The following is a 20551-nucleotide window of genomic DNA, read 5'->3' as shown; positions in this document are numbered from 1 at the left end:
TTGCTTCTTCCCTATTATGGAAGCCATTTAAGAATTAATTCAGAATCTAATTTTAAAAGGGGATGAGTCTTGGAAAGATTGTACCCCCTGGATCCAGCTGTGAGAGCTTTAATGTTTTCCAGAGGTGGATGCACTTTTGTATGCTGTTACCAAGTGGACGACTATTCCCGTAGAAGGGGGAGCGACCTTGAAGGATGGACAGGATAGGAGAATTGAGGCTATCCTTAAGCAGGCCTTTGAAGTTATGGCAATGAATTTGCAGATAGCTTCCTGTAGTTCCCTGATGGCTGGCTCTTGTTTACTGCTCTCTCAGAAAGTCGATGAATTTGGCTTGAATTCTAGGGCAGTGATAGAACAAGCAGCTGAGATGCAGGCTGCAATTTGGTCTGAACTTAGGCCAGAGGAGTGGCTTCAGTAAAAGCTGCTAGGCATCTGCTTTGGCTGAGAAATTGGTCAGCTGATACAACCTCAAAGTCTAACTTATGAAGTTGCCCTTTAAAGGCTCACTCTTATTTGAGAGTGAGCTGGAGAAAATGGCCAATGAATGGGGTGAGTCCCCGGGTCCTAGTTTACCAGAGGATGAGAAACGGGTGCCGCGATCCTTCAGCATGAGAGGTCATACTAGAGGGCTCAGACATTTTTGACCCTACAGAGGAGTGACCTTTCAGAGGACTCTACCTTTTGGGTAGATCTGTTTCGTCCCAGGCAGCCCAGACAAGATGCAGGTTCAGGTAGTGGAGCACCCTGAATCTCCCAATGACTATGTGCTGACCTCTCTCTGAGATATGGGGGTCTTTTTTATCGGAGATGGGTCAAGATCATGACAGACCAGTGGGTGCTGGAGGTGATAAGGGATGGCTATGCGCTGGAGTTTGTGTTCCTCAGGATGTGTTCATGGTGTCTCCCTGCGACTCTCCTCAGAAGAGACAGACCGTGGAGGTTATGTTGTCAAGACTGCAGCCTACAGGCTGGTAAATTTGGGCTTATATTCCATTTATTTCATGATGCCCAAGAAGGGGGGCTCTTTTTGTCCCATCCTGGATATTGAAAGAGTCAACTGTCATTTGTGTGTGGCTCATTTTTGTATGGAAATCTTGCGCTCAGTGATAATTGCAGTGCAATAGGGGGAATTCCTGATGTCTCTGGATCTCTGAGGCATACCTGAATATTCCCATACGAATAGAGCATCATCGATTTTCTGTGTTTCGCAGTTTTGGGATGTCATCAGTTTTGAGCACTACCTTTTGGTTTGGCCACAGCGGTGGTGGCGGTGGAGTTGAGAAAAGATGGGATCCTGGTACATCCATACTTGAATGACTGGCTGATTCAGACCAAGAAACTTGAAGAGATTTCGGGTCTTACCAAAGGTGACCTCTTTGTTGCAGGAGCTAAGTTTGGTCGTGAACCTGGCCAAAAGCAATCTTTCAGCCATCTCAGTCGCTAGTGTCTTGGTGTTCAGTTCAACATGAAATGGGGTAAAGTGTTCCTGCTGGAGGGCCGTATCCAGAAGCTGATGGCGCAGGTGTGTCTATTGTCGAACACTATACGCCAGACGGTGTAGTCCTATCTTCAGGTGTTCTGATTGATGGCGGCAACCCTGGAGGTGGTGCTGTAGGTGAGGATGCATATGTGTCTGCTTCTGTGCACTCTGCTGTCTGGTTGGAGCCCACAGTCTCATGACTACTTGAATCTGCTCCACCTACCACTGGAGGTCTGCTCTCAACTACAGTGGTGGTTAAAAGTGGATCATCTCAGAAAGGGGGTTTCTCTAAGATCATTGGACTGGCTAGTACTCACAACACATGCGAGCCTCCAAGGTTAGGGTGCTCATTTCAGGAGCTGACAGTGCAAGGGCGCTGGCATGCAAAAGAGTCTTTTTGGAACCTCAATCGGCTGGAAGCCTGTGCAGTCCAGTTGGCATGCTTGCAGTTGGCGACAGATTGCAGGGTCCAACGGTCCACATAATGTCGGACAATGCAATGACAGCAGCTTACATCAATTGGCAGGGAGGAACCAAGAGCCAGAAAGTGTCACAGGAAATAGACCAACTTATGGAATGGGCAGAAGTGCATCTTTAGGAGATCTCAACCTCGCATACTGCAAGAAAAGCCAATGTAAGAGCAGACTTTCTCAGCAGAGTCTGGATCCAGAAAAATAGAAATTGCCAAATGAGGCATTTCAGCTAATAGTGGATCGCTGGGGCCTTCCATTTCTGGATCTGCTAGCAACTTCTCACAATGCGAAGGTTCCTCGATTCTTCAGTCGCAGGAGAGATCCGAAGTCATTGGACATTGATGCTCTCGTGCAGGAATGGCTGGAAGGCAAGCTGCTGTATGCTTTCCTGTGTGGCCTATGTTGGGCAGAGTAGTTTGGAGGGTCAAGAGTCACAGGGGGATGGTGCTTCTGGTGGCACCAGATTGGCTCAGGAGACTGTAGTATGCAGATCTGCGAAGGCTTCTGGTGGACTCTCCCCTCCGGTTTTCAGCTCACAGGAATCTGCTACGGCAGGGACCAGTTCTTCACAAAGATCCAAATCTATTTTTTCTTATGGTATGGTCGTTGAGAGGGCTCGGTGAAGCGTGGATATTCTGCTGCAGTGACTACCACGTTGCTATGAGCAAGAAAGTTCTCCACTTCCTTAGCTTATGTGCGGGTTTGGCGAATGTTTGAGGCTTGGTTTGAAGATAATCTTCCTCGTTCGGTTAAGATCCAGCTCATTTTGGAATTTTTGTAAGATGGATTGAGTAAATGGTTGGCCCTTAATTCCTTGAAGGTTCAGGTGGCGGCTCTTGCCTGTTTCTGAGGTCAGGTGAATGGTGGGCCCTTGTTGGCTCATCCAGATGTGGCCCTTTTCTTGAAAGGAATGAAGCATCTTCATCCTCCCTTGCGGTTACTGGTGCCCTTGTGGAGTCTTAATCTAGTTTTGGATTTTTTAGTGGACTCTACCTTTTGACCAATGCATACCCTTTCCCTGAGGTTACTGACATTGCAATTGGTGTTTCTTGTGGTAATTTGTTCTGTGCGTTGAGTATCCAAATTACAGGCCTTGTCTTGCTGGGAGCCATTTCTATGAGCAACTCCAGGGGTGATAGTTGCGTACTGTTCCTTCCTTTTTGCCAAAAGTAGTCTTGAATTTTCACTTGAATCAGTCTTTCCCTGCAGTCTCTGGACAGGGCAAAAGATGCAGAGTAATATCAGCCATTATGGCCTTTCAATGTCAAGTGGCATATCTTGAGGTATTTAGAGTGTTCTGAACCTCTCAGAAAGATGGATTGGCTGTTTATGCTCCATGGTGGGGGGAGTCAAGGTGAGCTGGCATTGAAGGCTACAGTAGCCTGCTGGATTAAGGAGGTAGTCATGGCTGCATATGTGGATGCTGAGCAGTCCTTGCCTAGTCAGGTTGGGGCTTATTCTATTAGGGCTCAGGCAGAGCCATGGCCAACAAGTTAGACCAGGGGTGGGCAATTCCGGTCCTCGAGAGCTGCAAACCGGTTGGGTTTTCAGGATATCCCTAATGAATATGCATGAAAACGATTTACATACGACTGAGGCAGAGTGCATGCAAATCTCTCTCGTGCATATTCATTAGGGATATCCTGAAAACCCGACCGGTTTGCGGCCCTCGAGGACTGGAATTGCCCATCCCTGAGTTAGACTGTTGTTTCCCCATCAACATTTGCCGAGCTGTGATGTGGTCTTCCTTACACACCTTTTCCAGGCATTATCGCCTGGATATGTAGGCCCGGGAGGATACAGCCTTTGCACGTGCAGTTTTGACTGGACCAAAGACAGCCTCCCGCCCTGTTCGGGAGTAGCTTTGGTACATCCCACTGGTTTTGGATTCACCTGTGTTGGGAAGTTGGATTCACCTATCTGTACTAAGGAAAAGGAAATTATCAGGTAAGTAGTAATTTCTCCTTTGCCATTTCTGTTTTGCCTTTGCCCATACCCTCCGCATGTCTCAATTCCTCTCAATCTAATAATTCAATGCTAGCCTTCCTTCTCACCGACAAACTTTGAAAAAAAAATCTCATTTCCTCACTTTACCTCATTAACTATCTTTTCTTCCACATTTTTTGTCGTCATGATTTCTTTCCCTGCCTATCTGGCATTTCAAATTGGATAATATTTGGGTACTTCTCCCTTCCTTATACATCCAAACCATGAGATGCTGCAACTTGACAGGAGATTCAATTGGGAAAAGGTAATCTGTGGTTAAGGCAGTTTTTGTCCTCAAACGGAGTGGCAAAATTCTTATTGGGAATGGGGCACTTCAGGTCCTTTCATATGAGGGAAATTTTGTGTGTTGCATATTGTAGGATTAGGAATACAATCACCTATTTTTCCAGAATGCTGTTTGTTGCATCAGGTACCCAACTGGTTGGTTGGTTGTCACATGACTAATAGATTATTCAGCAAATATCGGTGCAGTAAATACATGCAGATTTCTGTAGCCTCAGAATCTTGGAAATGTTCAGAGAGCTCAGAGCATGCACTTTAAAATTGGCTTTGATTAACCTTGCCAAGACTTCAATAATGTAGCAGCATTTATACTGCCTGGCATGTATGTTTGCAGCCTGGACTTGGAAGTGGTAGGCTCTCTCCTGAAATGCCAACATATGAAAGCACCTAAAGAAATTGAAGAGGTAGGGGTGAGCCAGTGTTTTGGTTTTTTTTTTGATCCTCCATTGTAGGACAAAACTTCAGTAGAGATATGGATATAATTTTTAGCCCAAGCAAGTATTTTTCCTGAAGCGGTTGTTACAAGAGACAATTGTTAGATCTACAGTTCAGATGTGGCAGTGGTACACCATCTAGATTTGGAGGCTATGCTGGCGTGGGTGTGCCCTAAAAAGACACTTGTCAATACAGGTGTCCTCTCCTGTGTGTTTGTAGGCCATTAATGATAGATATGGTGATGCTAGAAGTGTCTTTGTATTTATAGGTAATGTCTTTATCTGTCAGAAGTTGATAGACAACAGTGCCAGTAAAAATGAGAGTGATGATGAAGATGACATCTCCACCTCAGTGATATATAAAATTGGTGAGTGTTTAATTTATTGAGGAAACAATGTGTGTAATGTCTCTTAGAAGGGGCAGGTCAACTAGACAAAGTGAGATTTATAAAATTAGGGAAGAGAAACTGGTATTGGGGGGGGGGGGGGGGAAAGGGGAAAGGGGGTTTATGGCCATTGAGAAAGTGGCAAGCTGCATTCTACAGTTTCTCTGTCTCTCTACTGGCTACCTTCAAAGACATCCTCTTTTTTAGGAACTGAATATTTCAGCAAACCTTGCACTTATGGCTCTTGAACCAGGCACACCATCTCTTCCACCTTCTTTCCTTTGTTTAACTGCTTCCGTCCTTCTCAGAGTTTGTGTGTGTGTATGGTCATTCATAGGCCCTGGGGCCTCCCCTGCCAAAAAATGGCAGTGCTAAGCTTTGTGTTTCTTGCCAACATGGGGGGGGGGATGTATGTGAACCAGGAACTGCTAAGGGTACTAGTCTGTATAAACACTAACTTTAGGTTCATAGTTTTCTAGGCAGATGCAGGAATTAATACATGTATAGCTTCCCTAAAACCTTGCCCGTTCTAATGTTTTAAAAATAATTTCATTTAAGTAATGTTCTCTATTGAGAAAAATGGCTGAATTATCCATGAAACGGGAGTGATCTGATGACACCAAATAGACCCTTCTTTCTTAGCTTAGAGAGCTTTTGCTCTACTGAGCATGTGCAGGAGTTCCTGTATGGGTGTTGCCTTGTGAGCCCCTCAGCCTTTTTTTTTCATCCAAGCATCATCTGGGAAATGTACCTTCTGTTTTAACTTGATTGATATCATTAGTATAATTTTTTTTTAAGAAGAGTCTCGCTCCCCCGCTTTACTGTATTTGCTATCTTTCTTTTATTTGAACTTTTGAATTTCTGACTATGTTCCTAGCTTCTCTTAATTTTTGCAAATATTGTTGCTTGACTTCCTCTTTCTGCGAGAAAGAGGTCCAGGGCCTGGAAAATGGAGGACCTGCATAAGTCTTTTTAAAGAGCTGCAGCTGGTTCTCCTCCTGGAGCAGTCTCTTCATGTTCCAAAGTGCCAAGTTGAGTAGGAGCATCTCGAGAAAATTTTCCCACCTCACTGGAGCAGGCTGGGGCCTCAGGGTCAAGTAAACAGAAGTATTTACAAACCTCAGGCCCTACTAAAAGTGCTATTCTTGAGAGACAGTAGCACAACTAGTGCCGAAAAAGCATAGAGTCTCTATGCCACTGATGTAGCTGATGCACCATTCTTCAGCACATTGAGCCCCAGCACCGCCTATAACTCTGACACCACCAACATATTGGGGCTTGACACCTCATGCATCAGAGTAAGTGACTGCATCTCACTTACCTCTACTAATTTCTAGAGCAATATCCCTATCAAAGTTATTGGAGTAAGATATATATCTGGACACACCAGATCCCATTTGCTCCATTGTGTCCTTAATTTCTAACCAGCCCCCAGTACAACTTTTATAAAGTCCAGAGGATGTGCAAGAAGGGCTAGAGGACACACAAGTCCTTAGATCAAGTGGCAGAATTGGTGAAGACTTTCTTTACCTCTCTGGTGGCTAAGGACTAGGAGGGTACACTTCAGCCCTTCCTATCCAGGATATCAGATTTACTCCTGCAAGGAGGAATTCAGTTACCCTTGACTGGATGGTTATGCCATCAGAACCCCTGAGAGATAGTTGTAGTCCTCAACATTCACTTGCAATGGAGTCCAGCCATTCAGAGGATGTCCACCAGGAATACGCCCCTCCTAGGTGACCAAAAATCCATTCTCAGCCACTTATTTCATCACTGGGGTCTTGGATTAGTGTTCCCTTCTAGGATCTGAGGAGGATTTAACAGGAATCCCCTCCAACCTTCTACCTGAGCCTCTGAAACATGTCTTCATCTGAGGACCTCTTGTTGCAGATGTCTGGAAAAGTTGGGTAAGGTACTTGGATAAGGATTCTTGCTTTGCAGAAAAAATGTAGCCAGATCGTTGGACCTTGCAACTATTTGTCTCTTATGATCCTAATTGGGCATAGTAGTTGCCAAACAAAGATTGTCCAATTGGCTACAAGATTGTATTACACTTTTTTTACGCCCTAGCAGACTAGACACTATCAAGATTCAAGTGAAAGCCATGGCTACATGAGTGGCTCATCTCTGAGCAGCATCTAGTGAAGACATCTTCAAAATTGCAACTTGGTAGTCTGGGCACACCTTCATGTCCCATTACTATCTGGAAAATTGATCAAAAAGTGACAGTACAGTTGGACAAGCAGTTTTTTGTATAACCTGTTCATTCAATATTCTACTCTCCACAGAAAAATCCAGGTTGCTTATTCAGTTATATGCTCTGCTGCAACCCTCAGCTTGGGACTCCCCATGTGTCATGGCTAATATAACCTTGCTTGTTGACAGAGAAAGCAAGTTTGCTTATTGTAAATGGTGTTTTCTGTAGATAGCAGGATGAATTGGCCATACTAAATATCTACCTGCCTCCCTGGACTTCACCTGCCTCCCTGGACTTCACCTGGACTTCACCTGCCTCCCTGGACTTCACCTGCCTCCCTGGACTTCACTTTAAAATTGACTGAGGGGCTCCTGAGGAAATGACCTTGGCCATACTAAATATCTACCTGCCTCCCTGGACTTCACCTGCCTCCCTGGACTTCACCTGCCTCCCTGGACTTCACCTGGACTTCACCCTGGACTTCACCTGCCACCCTGGACTTCACCTGCCACCCTGGACTTCACCTGCCTCCCTGGACTTCACCTGCCTCCCTGGACTTCACCTGCCTCCCTGGACTTCACCTGCCTCCCTGGACTTCTACCTGCCTCCCTGGACTTCACTTTAAAATTGACTGAGGGGCTCCTGAGGAAATGACCTTGCAGGAATTTCTGCACATGCTCATTAGAGCAAAAGATCTAGGAGGTAAAAGGGTTTATTTGGTGGTGTTGGATGATGTCACCTACGTGTCATGGCTAATTCATCCTGCTGTCTACAGAGAACATGGTTTATGCTGTTCACATTTTGGTTTTTTTTTCTTCTGTAGAAATGTTCAGCATTTTTGTTTCATAGATCTTAATAAACAGCTTCACTGTTTTCTCTTTAAGTATAAAAGCTCCTCTTCTCTGGAAAATATATGACCAAGATCAGTAGGGCACTTAACTGCCTGAAAAGAAAGTAGATTAAAGGAAAATAAATTTAAGTACTGTTTTACTATGTGCACTGCACCATGAATTTAATTTCAAATATTATGCTCAATAAAACCAGGGATAGCATTTGAAGGCAATCTAATGAAGTTTTAACTTGGCCATTGCAATTAATTTACTAAGTATGTAAATACTGAGAGGTATTCTTCCATGTGCACTATTTTTTTTTTTCATGATAAATGACAAAATGTAGGTCTAGGTTTTGTTTGCTTTTACTGTGAATATACCACAGCTTCAATCTTATTATTCTGTCCATACAATGTGCTTTCCCTATAAGCTCTGTTCTTGCACTATTGCAGGCCTTCGGGCCCAAATCTTGGCTCACTAACATTTTTTATGTGCACTGTGCCAATTGTCATTCTTAGTGGGTACACATCAAACAGACGCTTTGTGGTTAGCCAAGGCTGACTGGTTTTTCTGAATCTCAAGCAAGCAGATCTTAACCTGGGATCTCTTGGTTTACTATTAAATTTGAGCCTAGAATGTCAGAACTTTTTCTGGATGTGAGCCTTGTTGGTGGTGTTAGTCCCTGACACTACCAATATATATATATTAAACCGTGGCTGCACTTGCCAGCAAGCTCAAAGTTGGTGTGAGGCTATTAGGTGAACCTCATTAGCTTTGTTTATCTCCTTTTCCACCCTGGCCCTTCCCACACACAATTAAAACTAATAGATTTGTAATAGGTGTTGCATGAAAGGGCATATTTTAAAGTAGTCTTCTGAGGTAAAAATATCACTTGCACCAACATATGCATTATATTTATGTGCATTGCTGAAGTGACAACTAGAAAACCCTGCAAAAGTCGCTTGGAACGCATATGGTATTAGGTCTATTGTAATATGTGGCAGAAAGCCATGTGTAAATTGAATTAGTTACAATATAGTAAACCTCCCATACCAAAACAGTGCTAACTCAGAGTTAACATCCACTCCTCCCTCTTCTGCATGCCATATAGGAAGAGCAAAAAATGGCTGAGGCTTCTTTCTGGCTCCTCTGGAAGCTGCCTTTGGTGCTTTTCCCTTGCTTTCAGCACGTAGTAGGTGTAGAGAGTGTGCTTGCAGTCGTGCATGTTCTCTATATCTACTGAGTGTCACGAGGGAGGGAAAGGCACTGGCAAGAAAGAAGATCCTTCCCATATGGCCCACAGAGGAAGGAGAATCTCCAGGGGCTCTCCCAGCATAAGATCCCTGCTGCACACAAGTTTGAAAGAGAAGCTGATTAGGATTCTGTTACCCTAGCACAGGATGTGCGGTCACCAAGCAGATACAGAGGAAATGTTGGAGGTGACAAGGTGAGCCCCGGACCAACTAATTTGAAATAAAGTATTTCTAAGAATATTAATGCAAATTTACATTAAGAACAAGAAGAAACATGAGGAAATAAACAACCTGATCTGAGCTATTAGCCAGAGACCGGTGAGGAACTAAACTGAGAGCCAATTTTATTAAGCAGGAAAGCAGTTTAACTGTGAAGGTTGATAAAACAAATATGATATCCTTTGGTGTTTTATTAAACATTTGCTTGGAAATTTTAAAGCAAATAATGAACCTAATTCGAGAACTCTGGACTTCAACAATAAAAATCGTCATCTCCTCTCTTGCGTCTGTCTAGATATATCTGGAAATATTTGGATTTTTTTGATTCAGGAAAACTTCGGATCTGTGAGAAATATCTTAAAAATCCTTTCTTTATCAGATTCTAATAGGAAAGCTACTATTAACGTAGCAGGTGTTGTCATACTTTCTTCTGTTCGCTCCAGTACTGCTGAAATATCCAAATTAGGGGGTTCCTTTGGAGTTAAGACTTGTATATTATCTTCTTCCGATTCTCTCCTCCTTAATGGGGGCATATAATATACTTTCGCCATAATGGGCAAGGCACCTTCAGGAATTTTCAAGATCTCCATTAAGCATCTTCTCCAGATGTCTTTCGGTGAAATATATGCCACTTTAGGAAAATTTATACACCTCAAATTTCTCCCTCTCAGCTGATTTTCCATGTTTTCCAACTTCATCTGCAATTGTTGATTTTCTTTAATAAACATTTGTTGAATATTTGCATTACTCTCTAAATTCACTTTAACAGAATCCACTTTCTCCTTCGATTTCAAAACTTCATTGCCACATCATTCATCCGTTGTTCAAACTTTTTTAACATTATCTGTAATAATATGCAATTGTAGTATCATATTCTTGTTGACATTGTTTATTGCTTCCCATAGCGTTTCTAAAGAATAAAGTTGAGGCCTTACCAGGTCAGCTGCCTGAAACAGAGTTCTCAGCTGTTACCTCTCCGGCCTCCGGTTCTGCAGCTCCACTAGGCCTTCCCCCTGCAAGCCCCAGAGATCTCACTTTGAGCCGAGTCTTCCTGCCCCAACCACACGGGCTCCGGCAGAGGCACACCGGGGGTTAACCATTTAGGTTTCCCCTGGTCTCCTTATGTAGGGAGCGTCCTTGTCTTGGCGGGGTTAGCGGGCAGTGTCCTCTCTGCCGGGGGAAAAAGATGCCAGCAGCTCAATACCATCTTTGGGCTCTACTTCCACCCCCATCCGGCAGTCTGCGAGCTTCCCTCACTGGCTTTGGATCCACACCAGACATGGGTGTCCATAGGTCCTACCAAAGAAAGTTGGGAGTGCTTCCGAGGCTAAGCGCTCCCTGGCTCTGCGCTTCCTCGCTGAATGCGGCATAGATCTCTCAAGGTAAATGACCAAAGGCAGGAACAATGTGTCAGTTTGTCTTGCTACACCGCCATCTTGGGCCAGGCCCTGAGATTTCTAGTGTTTCCCCTGAGACCCTGCAACTGATGCAAATTCCTCGAGTTTCAGGGTGAAATCCTGAGAGTTCCCATCCATGACTATAGGAGGAAATGCATTTTGGTTTCTTTCTCCATGGTTGCACTGCATGCAGATCATTCTGGCTTCATGGGATTTCTGGTTTAGTTTTTGTTTACATGTATCTTTTTTTAATTTGTGATTCCTTATTGGTTAGAATTTGTCCATGTTCTGCATGTGTGACAGAGGTTGGAGATTTTACTAGTGTCTACTGTCTAGTGTGTTTTGTAGCGATCTGTAGCTGTCCAGCTTGTTCTGTCTTTCCGTTAGAAAATATATTGGTGTTCTAGGGCTGTGCTATGTTTTGAGTGCTTCCTTTTCATCCATAGAGTTGTTGCTGGTTGAGTCTTGGAAGTTCATTTTATGGCAGTAGGCTTGTTACATAGATTCTGAGTTTTTGGTGGGATTTCTTCTACCCTCACTGGTTTCCTGTTACCTAGAAAACCCATACGGGGCTGCTGCTGGGCCTATGAGCACATACTGCAACGCATGCCTCACCTGATTTACTTTTACTCTTTATTTTGCCACCTATGATCCCCCTAAGGGGTGTAGTCCTTGTGCCATGTGCAGTCTTAAATCTTCAAGATCTACATTGGTGAGATCCCTCCCAGCCCATGATATGTCTGAGGTACCATGTATGAAATATCACTTTGGCTTACACCCCTTTATATCTAGTCTGCCACCCTGTTCCCCCCCCCCCCCAAATATTTGTCCAAGAGACACTACTGCAAATAAAAATGACATCAATCCAATTTTTAAAAATTTTTCCACATACCAATAATATATTTCAAAGCCAGCAGACAAATGAAACACCCAATGACTAAAACTAAAGATAAAAAAAACTCCCTGCTCTCTGTACCTAGGAACACCTGGTTTCCAGTCACTCTGAGATTGTGGATTTGTGTGTGGGTGGGGGGAGGGTAGTGGTAGGAGTTGGGGGTGCGTGCACAAACTCTCTTCTCTTACACAGACGCACATACATACTTGCTCTCACTCATACACACATGCTCACTCTCTTGCCCCCTTGGCAGACACAACCCGTAACAGCCTTCTCTTTTTGGCAGACAGGGCAGCAACTTTCTTCAGCCTGGGCACACCCTCACTGCTCTGCTTCCTGCTCTTCTTTGGGCCATGGCTCCCACACTGCTCCGACTCCTATTTGCTGCTTCTGGGCCTGCAGCCCAGCATTGCTTCGCTTTCATCCGGCCGCTGTGGGCCCATGCTGCTGCTGCTCTACCTCCCTCCTGCCTGTGCCAGCAGGAGGAGCAATTGCTGTGCTCCTGCCACCGTCGCACCACCCCCAAAACAGTGGCACTGTAGGTGGCCATCTAGTCTACCTAGTGCTTTCTCTGGCCATGAGTGAACTGGCAGGACCATACAACAAGCTGTAAAATCAGAGTCCAGCTGATTAGTCAAATCAGCCATCCAGTGAGGGATTCTCGGGAAGAGGAAATGAAGTGGCAAGGAGAGGGAAACAATACCTGAGCAAATGTTATGTGAAAGGCAAAGGAAACAAAAAGCAATAAGAGGAAGGCATGCAAAGAAGTTGGTGGGGAGAGAGAACAAGATATAAGAATAAAAATGGATGAATTAACTGAAAAGACGGAATGGAAAATTAAACAAGGAATGAAAGAAGGAAAATGATTGATCGAGGGAAAAGACAGTGAAAACCATTAAATAACTTTGAAAATAGTTATTAAAACTTCATGTCTGTCTCCAGAGTGCTGGCAATGTCCTGGGTGGGTGGGGGGAGGGGGATGAGGGTGAAGAGACTCAAATGTCATGAATTTGTGTATTAGATTAGCAAATTACAATTTTTTGCATTGATTTCATATGGATGATTTTTGTATAGCAGGAATAAAGATCAGTGTAGTGTCTGATTAGTTTGGTCAAATTAATGTATGATATTACCCAATTGTAACTTTTGTCTGTAATTTTACATTAAAAAACCCCCAGAGTATTAGAATTGAAGAGATTTACATATTTTGTAGAGGTAATACCTGCTTTCCTAAATGTTCGCTTGCTAATCTTGGGGGAGGGGGGCAATATTCAAAGCCATTTAGACAAGTTATCTATCTAAATGGCAACTTTTTGAATATTGAGCCACTTGTCTGGCTAGAGTTTAGCTGGATAAAAAAGGCATTTCAGGGAGGAATAAATTTATCTGGCTTACTTTTAACTTCAAAAGATATATCCGATTTAAGTGGCATGCCTATAAGTAACAACAAAAAAACAAACAAAAAAAAAAATCATAACTGCTGACCTCCCAGCCAGATTCCTACCCCCAACCACTATTAATCTTATTAAAAAAAACAAAACAAAACTAACTTCTGGCTGTGTCCCCCCCCCCCCCCCCCCAAACCCTTCCAAAGGGAAATCCAGTGAGATTTCTGCTGGCCTTCTCCTCCCCTTGCGCCTTCCTATTCACCCTTCCAATACCTCGGTCGCTGCCCAGGATCACAGTATGATGCATTCCTGGGTACTTCTAGCATAGCTCTGGAAGTGTAAGCGATCAGTGAAACTGTCCAGAATATCTGACAAGATTAATGGTAGAGGGGAATCAGGGTGGGAGGCCCATGATTAAGGAGTTTTCGGTATATTCATAATCTGCCTGGTTAGTTTTAAAGTTATCTGGCTATAATTAGCGGGATAACTTTTAATCAGGGATATTTAGGGGACAATTATCTGGCTATCTGTAGCTGGAAAACTTGTAAGCTTGCTGGCTTACTGAATACTGGGCTCATGGTGCCTAAAGACAGAAATTTTCCAGCATGCTGAAAACCAAACTCCTTAATACAGTACAAGGGGAGAGCACTGGATGTGTTTGTCATTGACCTGTCTGAAATGTCCATCATATTGCATGATGGACTAATTTTCCTTTTAAAAATATTTTTAGAGGCCAATGTTCCAATGGTTTAGGCTCTTAAATTGTCCCTATTTGAAAATATACTAGGGCTGAATCCCTAAATTTAGATGCCTAGTTTCACTAGGCATCTAAAATGTGGATTGCTACTGAGGTGGTTAGGGTGGGGAAAAGTTAGGAGCTTAGCACTGATTTTCAGAACGAGGCACCTAATTTAGGAGCCTAACTGTAAGCTGAAAATAAGTTCCTAACTTAGGGCCTAAATTTAGGATCTCAGCTATTTGTGGATAACTTCTTAAAAAAAAAAATAGGATGGCTGTTTAAGAAACAGAACAGGATGAAACTGTTGCAGTGACCTAATTAAGTGACACTAGCTCTGGTCTCATATGCAGGCTTTGTTATATTGTGTGTGTAGCTTACAGGAACTAGACCTTGAATGCTTAAGGAACCAATTTCCTTGACTCTCTCTAACTCTGTCCTCCACTTTCCCACCCCCTCTGCAAAAAAAAAAAAAAAGTGGACAAGTGTTCTTTAATCTAAGTAGTTAACTGCTGTCTGCCTCTCATCTTAGGGGACCTTGGCCATGTGACCTCCATTTCCAAACCTCAAGTAGAAGAGGGAGACAGCTGCTTTTTAGCCAATGAGATCCTTCAAGAGGTATGAATGATAGTTGAACTTTAAGGTACTGCATGAAGTGGATGCCTTTATTAGCTTACTAGGTTTGATCTACTGCAAACTGCAGATTTTGTATTGTGTGAGTGGGATGTAAACTTGTAATAGCATCGTCCTGGAGAATTTGGGAATATAGCGATTTTTTTGTTTTTAAAACTTGGAAGTAAGTGAAACAAGTTTCTGGTTTCCAATCTTATCACTGATCTGACAGGTGATGTAGTGGACTTCCCAAGGCGATGTCCTACACCGGAAAGGGCTGACCCTTTTGTAGACAGAGCCTCTCATTCTTCACAAACAAAGTAAAACCTCAGCCAGAATAAAACTGTATTGTACTCTGGCGAACACTTGTCTGCTGAGTAGTTAGTTCTGCCTGCTTAGGGATTGTGGTTTCAAAAAAGTCCAAAAATCTTTACACAATCTAATTCCATAGGCACCCCAATATAGTTAGATTCTTACACTGACACAATTTCACAGCTGCAAGCTTAGATATCTGGTTAGAAAATACAAGCAATAATAACCTACAGTACCTGAACGTAATCTTCTTTGAAGTGCCAAAAAGTGGAATATAAATCAAATAAATATAGACCTAGCCTTGCAGCAAGAATTAAGATTTGCCACCTGGTTGGGCTTCAGTTCCTACTCCCATAAGCTTATTCCAGCTCTAATTCTCATAAAGAAATGCCATGCTGGGTCAGACCAGGGTCCACTGAGCCCAGCATTCTGTCCCCAATGGTTGCCAGTCCAGGGCACATGTACCCAGCAGATCCCCAATAGTTGATCTATTTCTTGTATCATGCTCCCAGGAATAAAAGCTGTCTTACCCAAGTCTACATGGCTATTAACTGTCCAGTCCTCTTTTGAACCCCACTATGTTAGTTGCCTTGACCATGTCCTTCTGGAAATTCTAGTAATATATTTCTTCTCCATCCCTTGGTTGAAATGGTGAGACGCCCATGTGGTGGATAATTCTTGCATAGCTATCTTGTATTCCTCCTAGGGGCTTTGTAGGCCCAGAATAACTAAAATTTAAACTGGGAACCCCCATAATGTTATCAGGAACAAGCACAAAAGGATGCACTCTTCTGCTTTTTCTCAGGTATGCTGTATTTCATCATGCTCCTCCCTAGCAGTCTACTCAGCTTATATTTACAAGGTCGCAATACGGACCTCATCAGAAATTAGACAGCGCACCACTGCCTTCAGGAGCCCCTAATCTCACATTTTGTGACAGGACTACAGAAGGGTTCTGAAGAAATAGTTTAAAACTCTCCTGTGGGGGACTGACTCCCAAACCTTTTTTTTTTTTTTTAATCCATTCCTGGACCAAAATTCACCCAACTAATTGTGTGATATCATTTGATCATCTGTTTGGAAGCTTTCAAGTAATGCAGGTGCTAGAAATATGCTGCCAAGCTATCCACTTCAGAGATGGCTTTAAAAATTTAATTACTGAAACTTCATGGGATCCTCCTTGAATGAGAGGAACTAGAACTATTGAGAGCCTCCTGTAACAACTGCTGAGTTAAAGGGAACCTAGGTATAAGACTTAATAAAACAGCAGTGCTAGCTATGTTTTTCAATTTGATTTGTTGACTTTTTAGCTTTGCCCCCTTCTTGATCTTATTCAGACCTTTTTTTTTTTCCTTTTTTTAATAACCTTCCTCCACTTCAGCTGGCTTTCCTTGGTGACACTGAACGTGTGCCAGCCTTTATGTCTGGCAGGTAGTTTCTTCTGCAACTAGCCTTCAGTGCTCTGAAAAGAAATGGTGGCAGAGCCAGATAAACATTTTAAAGAAGCTTCATAATACGATGTAGGGCCCAAGGTAGTAGCTGTCTACACCGCAGACTGATATCGGTAGCTCTCTGCACCAGAGTTTAATGACTTTCTATTTAGTATGGATGTGCATTCGTTTTGAACGAATGCGCAATCTGCAACGTATAGGTCCCTATTCGTTGCATTCGTGTGGTTCCGAAACATATGGCGAACCCCCATGAAAGCAATGTATCACTAACGAATAAAACCCCCACCCTCCTGACACCCCCAAGACTTGCCAAAAGTCCCTGGTGGTCCAGTGGGGGTCCTGGAGCGATCTCCTGCACTCGGGCTGTCGACTGCCGGTATTCAAAATGGCACAGTTAGCCTTTGCCCTTACTATGTCACAGGGGCTACCGGTGCCTGTCACATGGTAGGAGCAATGTCCTACCATGTGACAGGGGCCGACCAATGGCACCAGTAGCCCCTGAGACATAGTAAGGGCAAAGGCTATTGGTGCCATTTTGAATATCGGCAGCCGACGGCCTGAGTGCAGGAGAATGCTCCAGGACCCCCGCTGGACCACCAGGGACTTTTGGCAAGTCTTGGGGGGGGGGGGGGTCATAGTTAATTAAATTTAAAGGGTTGGGATGGGGGGTGGGGTGTGGTTTTTTGGTTTTTTTTGTTTTTTTTTTAACTTTAATGGGAAACGAATACCATATGTAACTAATGGACGAATTGGGGTCCCCCGAAAACGGATGTAACTGATTTGGGTCCCGACGAATACCGAATCGAATGTATCCGTCCCTGCTGCACATCCCTACCATTTAGTCATTCGCGTGGTTTGCAGGGCAGGATTGCAGTGATGCAAATGACTGGCCTCTGTTTCTCTCTTCTCTGGAAGGATTTCTACCACTTGCCTAAGGCAGATATTTTTGCCCTTGGATTAACGATTGTCTTGGCAGCAGGAGCAGATCCACTGCCTCGTAACGATGATGGATGGCACAATATCCGCCGTGGTAACCTGCCTGCAATCCCGCAGAAAATCTCGGATGCATTCTATGATCTGCTGAAGGTCAGTACCACCGAATGAGCAAGTGACTGGCTGAGTACTGTAGTGCAAGGGGGAAATATGGTGTGGGAAAAGGGTAGGTAATTCTCTCCTTAAGCTTTGACTTCCTTTTTGAAACTACTTCATATACCGCAGTATTGACCAGATATATTACTTCCCAGAAAAGCTTGGGTTTTCTTTTCCAGTCGTATAAGTACTGTTGAGTATTTAAAATGCATGTGCCGTGAATATATTACTATTTCTTGGTGTGTGCTGCTGAAACATTTACAGTAGTATTCTGGGCACAGTTGGATAAACTGTGTAGTTTCACAATTGCGCCTCACTGGTAGTGTTCTGATGAAATGTTACCTGCCATTATCAGGTGCATGGCTGTGGGTGGGGTGGGGAGAGAGTGGGTGTTAGCATTTAATATTAATGTAGTATATTCCAGTTGTGGATTAATTTATGAAGTTAGGATGGTGGAGCAGACACTGTAACAAAGGTATCTGCACTGCACTTTATAAATCACTTCAGTGTTAAAATATTAGAGGTGAGGGGATTATTGTTGTGTGTATGTTTTGTATTTCATGTGCTGCAGTGCCATTTTCACAACCACTGGGATAAAGGTTGGTATCGTTTAGGTTTCTCCATGGTTTTCTAACACTTCCACAGGTCTATTTTCAAAGATTCAGTGAGCTGAAAAGATAACTGGGTAATTTTAACCAGTTAAATTTAGCTCTATTTTTGGTACAGTAGATTGGGTAGATTTGCAACTGAAACTTTGCCCTAAATCTAGCAGGAAAAATCTGCCTGGCAAGATATCCTAAATAGCTAAATGATATCCTCTGTCCATCTCTAGCCCCACCCCTTTTTAACCATCTAACTTTATGTAAACATATTTAGCTGGTTAAATGGAAATTTTGAGATGAAGTTTAAACATGTTAGATTTAACCACTGACTCCTGAAGTTAGCCAGTTAAACCTTTGGAAAATGTACCCTTATTTCTCAGATTTGCTTGGTTACTTTTTTTGTAATGCTCTTTTGGCCCTATAAAAAAACATAGCCTGTACTTTTCAAAGAATTCTCCACCTCGCGCCCCCATCCCCCACACAAATTGAAGTGACAGTGACTAAATGGAGCATTTTTTATTTTCAGCCACAGGCTGCTGCTGCTGCCCTGCTGACTTTGAGGGGGACTATGCGAAAAATGTTCAGAAACTGCGCTCAGTGACTTTCTGACCAGATTTCTGTGTTGCTACTGCCCCTGCATCAGTGCCGTTGCTCTTTTGTCACCATCTTCTTGTCCGTCCCAGCCCTGAATGTCTCAGCTGACTAAATCTGACTTCTCTTAACCTCCCAGAACCATACAAATGCTGGAACGTTCCCTATTGCTCAAACACTACAACAGTGCAGACTGTTGGCATCTGTGGCTCAGACAGATATAGTTGGGCCGTGTGGTACCAGGGAACAAACAAGGGAGGGAGGAATTAGTACTGTGAGAGAATAAGTCTCAGAAACCCCTGTGTAGGGGCTGATGTGCCTTTCCTTTAAGTAGATGCCACTGACAGGATGAGTGTTTCCATTCACTTTACCTCTAATAGGAGCCACAATTTAAAAGTGTTAAGAGGCATCAATGCCTATATATTTAGTTACTGGTACAATCATACACATGGAAAAAAAAAGCAAAATGCATTACTTCCTGATCTTGCTCCTAGGTATAGTGACTTATCATAGGAGCTCTTGAACAGTCTCCCAGATAATCTTAGTACCATCCTTTTAAAATCCTTCATATTATCTGTAAAGTGGGATAAAGAACATTTATTACTAACCCAGTCCATAATCTGGTATTCCCCTGAGGGCAGGGTTCATAGACTAGTAATAACCCAGGACCAAAACGGTTTCTTGGTTTCTTATGGTGACTTAAGCTGCTCCTTGTGACCTAGGGCAAATCACATCATCCTCTTTTGCTTCGGGTACAAACTTAGATTGTGAGCCCTCTGGGGACAGAAAGATACCCTCAGTACCTGAATGTAATACACTTTGAAGTACCTGAAAGACAGAATATAAAAAATTAAAACCCTGCCTATGTGTGAATACAATATGGATGGGAGTTTAGTCAGTTGTTGAGCTGAAAACTATCTTCCCGATTCTGTTTTTTTCCAAAGAAAAAATTTCTGGTCTCCAAGATATAAGTGCACCAATCGATCCTTTTTTTTTTTTTTTTCCAAAAATAATTTTCTTTGACTGCAACCAAAAATGAAGTACACTGGATATAAAGAACAATTATTTTTCTCTTTTCTTCCCCACAACAGTCAATAACCTGCAATCACTGGAGGAAGCAGCATCACAAGGCTTGCTTTTGACCTCTTGCATTTGCTTCATAACATGCAATAAATAGTACAGGCGTACAACAGATATTAATCAGACTTCTTAAACTGGATGCTAAGCTGAATATCTTTAGTAGACTTTTAATATGATTTCATATTTTACATAAGGTCTCTTGTAATTTGAGTGTCTATAAATTAGCCATGCAAAACTTCATTAGCAACATGTCCAATAATTTAGCCTTCCACATTCCCATATCAGGAGAATCTTTATCTAATGATTTTATCAAAATACATATTTTAATAATTCAAGATTTCACCAATCAATCCTTTTTAATATAATTTCTTTAAAAAAAATTTTTGGAATTAAATATGTTGTGTATGGTTTCAAAGACTGAAATTAATTTGAAGAGAAAATGTACCAGCTAGGTTCTTTCCCTGGGCAAGCTCAGTCCAGGAAGCTAGTAGCCATAAATGTAAAGGTATCAGGGTGTTGAATAACTATAGAGCTCATGGAATGCCAGTTGTTAAAAGGGGTGATCAGGAAACTAGACAGCGAGTCTGACATTAGTGGTGGACAAAATGGTAGATTCTATAGTTAATAATAGCATCACTGGGCATAGGGATAGACATGGGAAAAAGCCAACATGATTTTAGTGAAAGGAAGTCATGTCTTAACAATCTATTAGAATTTTAAAAGGTGTAAATACATTTGTGGCTAACGGTGAGCCAGTCAACATTTGTGGCTAACATATGCCAGTCTGTATTGACTGGCGTATGTCAAAGTCCCATATGAGCCTCCTCGGGAAGTTGT

At 42.9% G+C, this 20551-nt stretch overlaps 1 protein-coding gene across 1 annotated transcript in view; it reads left to right on the top strand.

Annotated features, from left to right (window-relative positions):
• Nucleotides 1–20551, top strand: part of LOC115099390 (wee1-like protein kinase 2-A) — a 108535-nt gene that overhangs the window by 76754 nt on the left and 11230 nt on the right. Inside the window, exons 8-10 of the mRNA XM_029617002.1 lie at nt 4946–5044; nt 14510–14595; nt 17268–17438. Coding sequence (XP_029472862.1) covers nt 4946–5044; nt 14510–14595; nt 17268–17438 — 356 coding nt within the window. The remainder of the gene's footprint in view (nt 1–4945; nt 5045–14509; nt 14596–17267; nt 17439–20551) is intronic.

This window comes from Rhinatrema bivittatum, chromosome 9 (assembly GCF_901001135.1).
Source record: "Rhinatrema bivittatum chromosome 9, aRhiBiv1.1, whole genome shotgun sequence".
Classification (NCBI taxonomy): domain Eukaryota; kingdom Metazoa; phylum Chordata; class Amphibia; order Gymnophiona; family Rhinatrematidae; genus Rhinatrema; species Rhinatrema bivittatum.
Note: the sequence above shows the minus strand (reverse complement) of the source record. Positions and strands in the feature narration are given on the sequence as shown.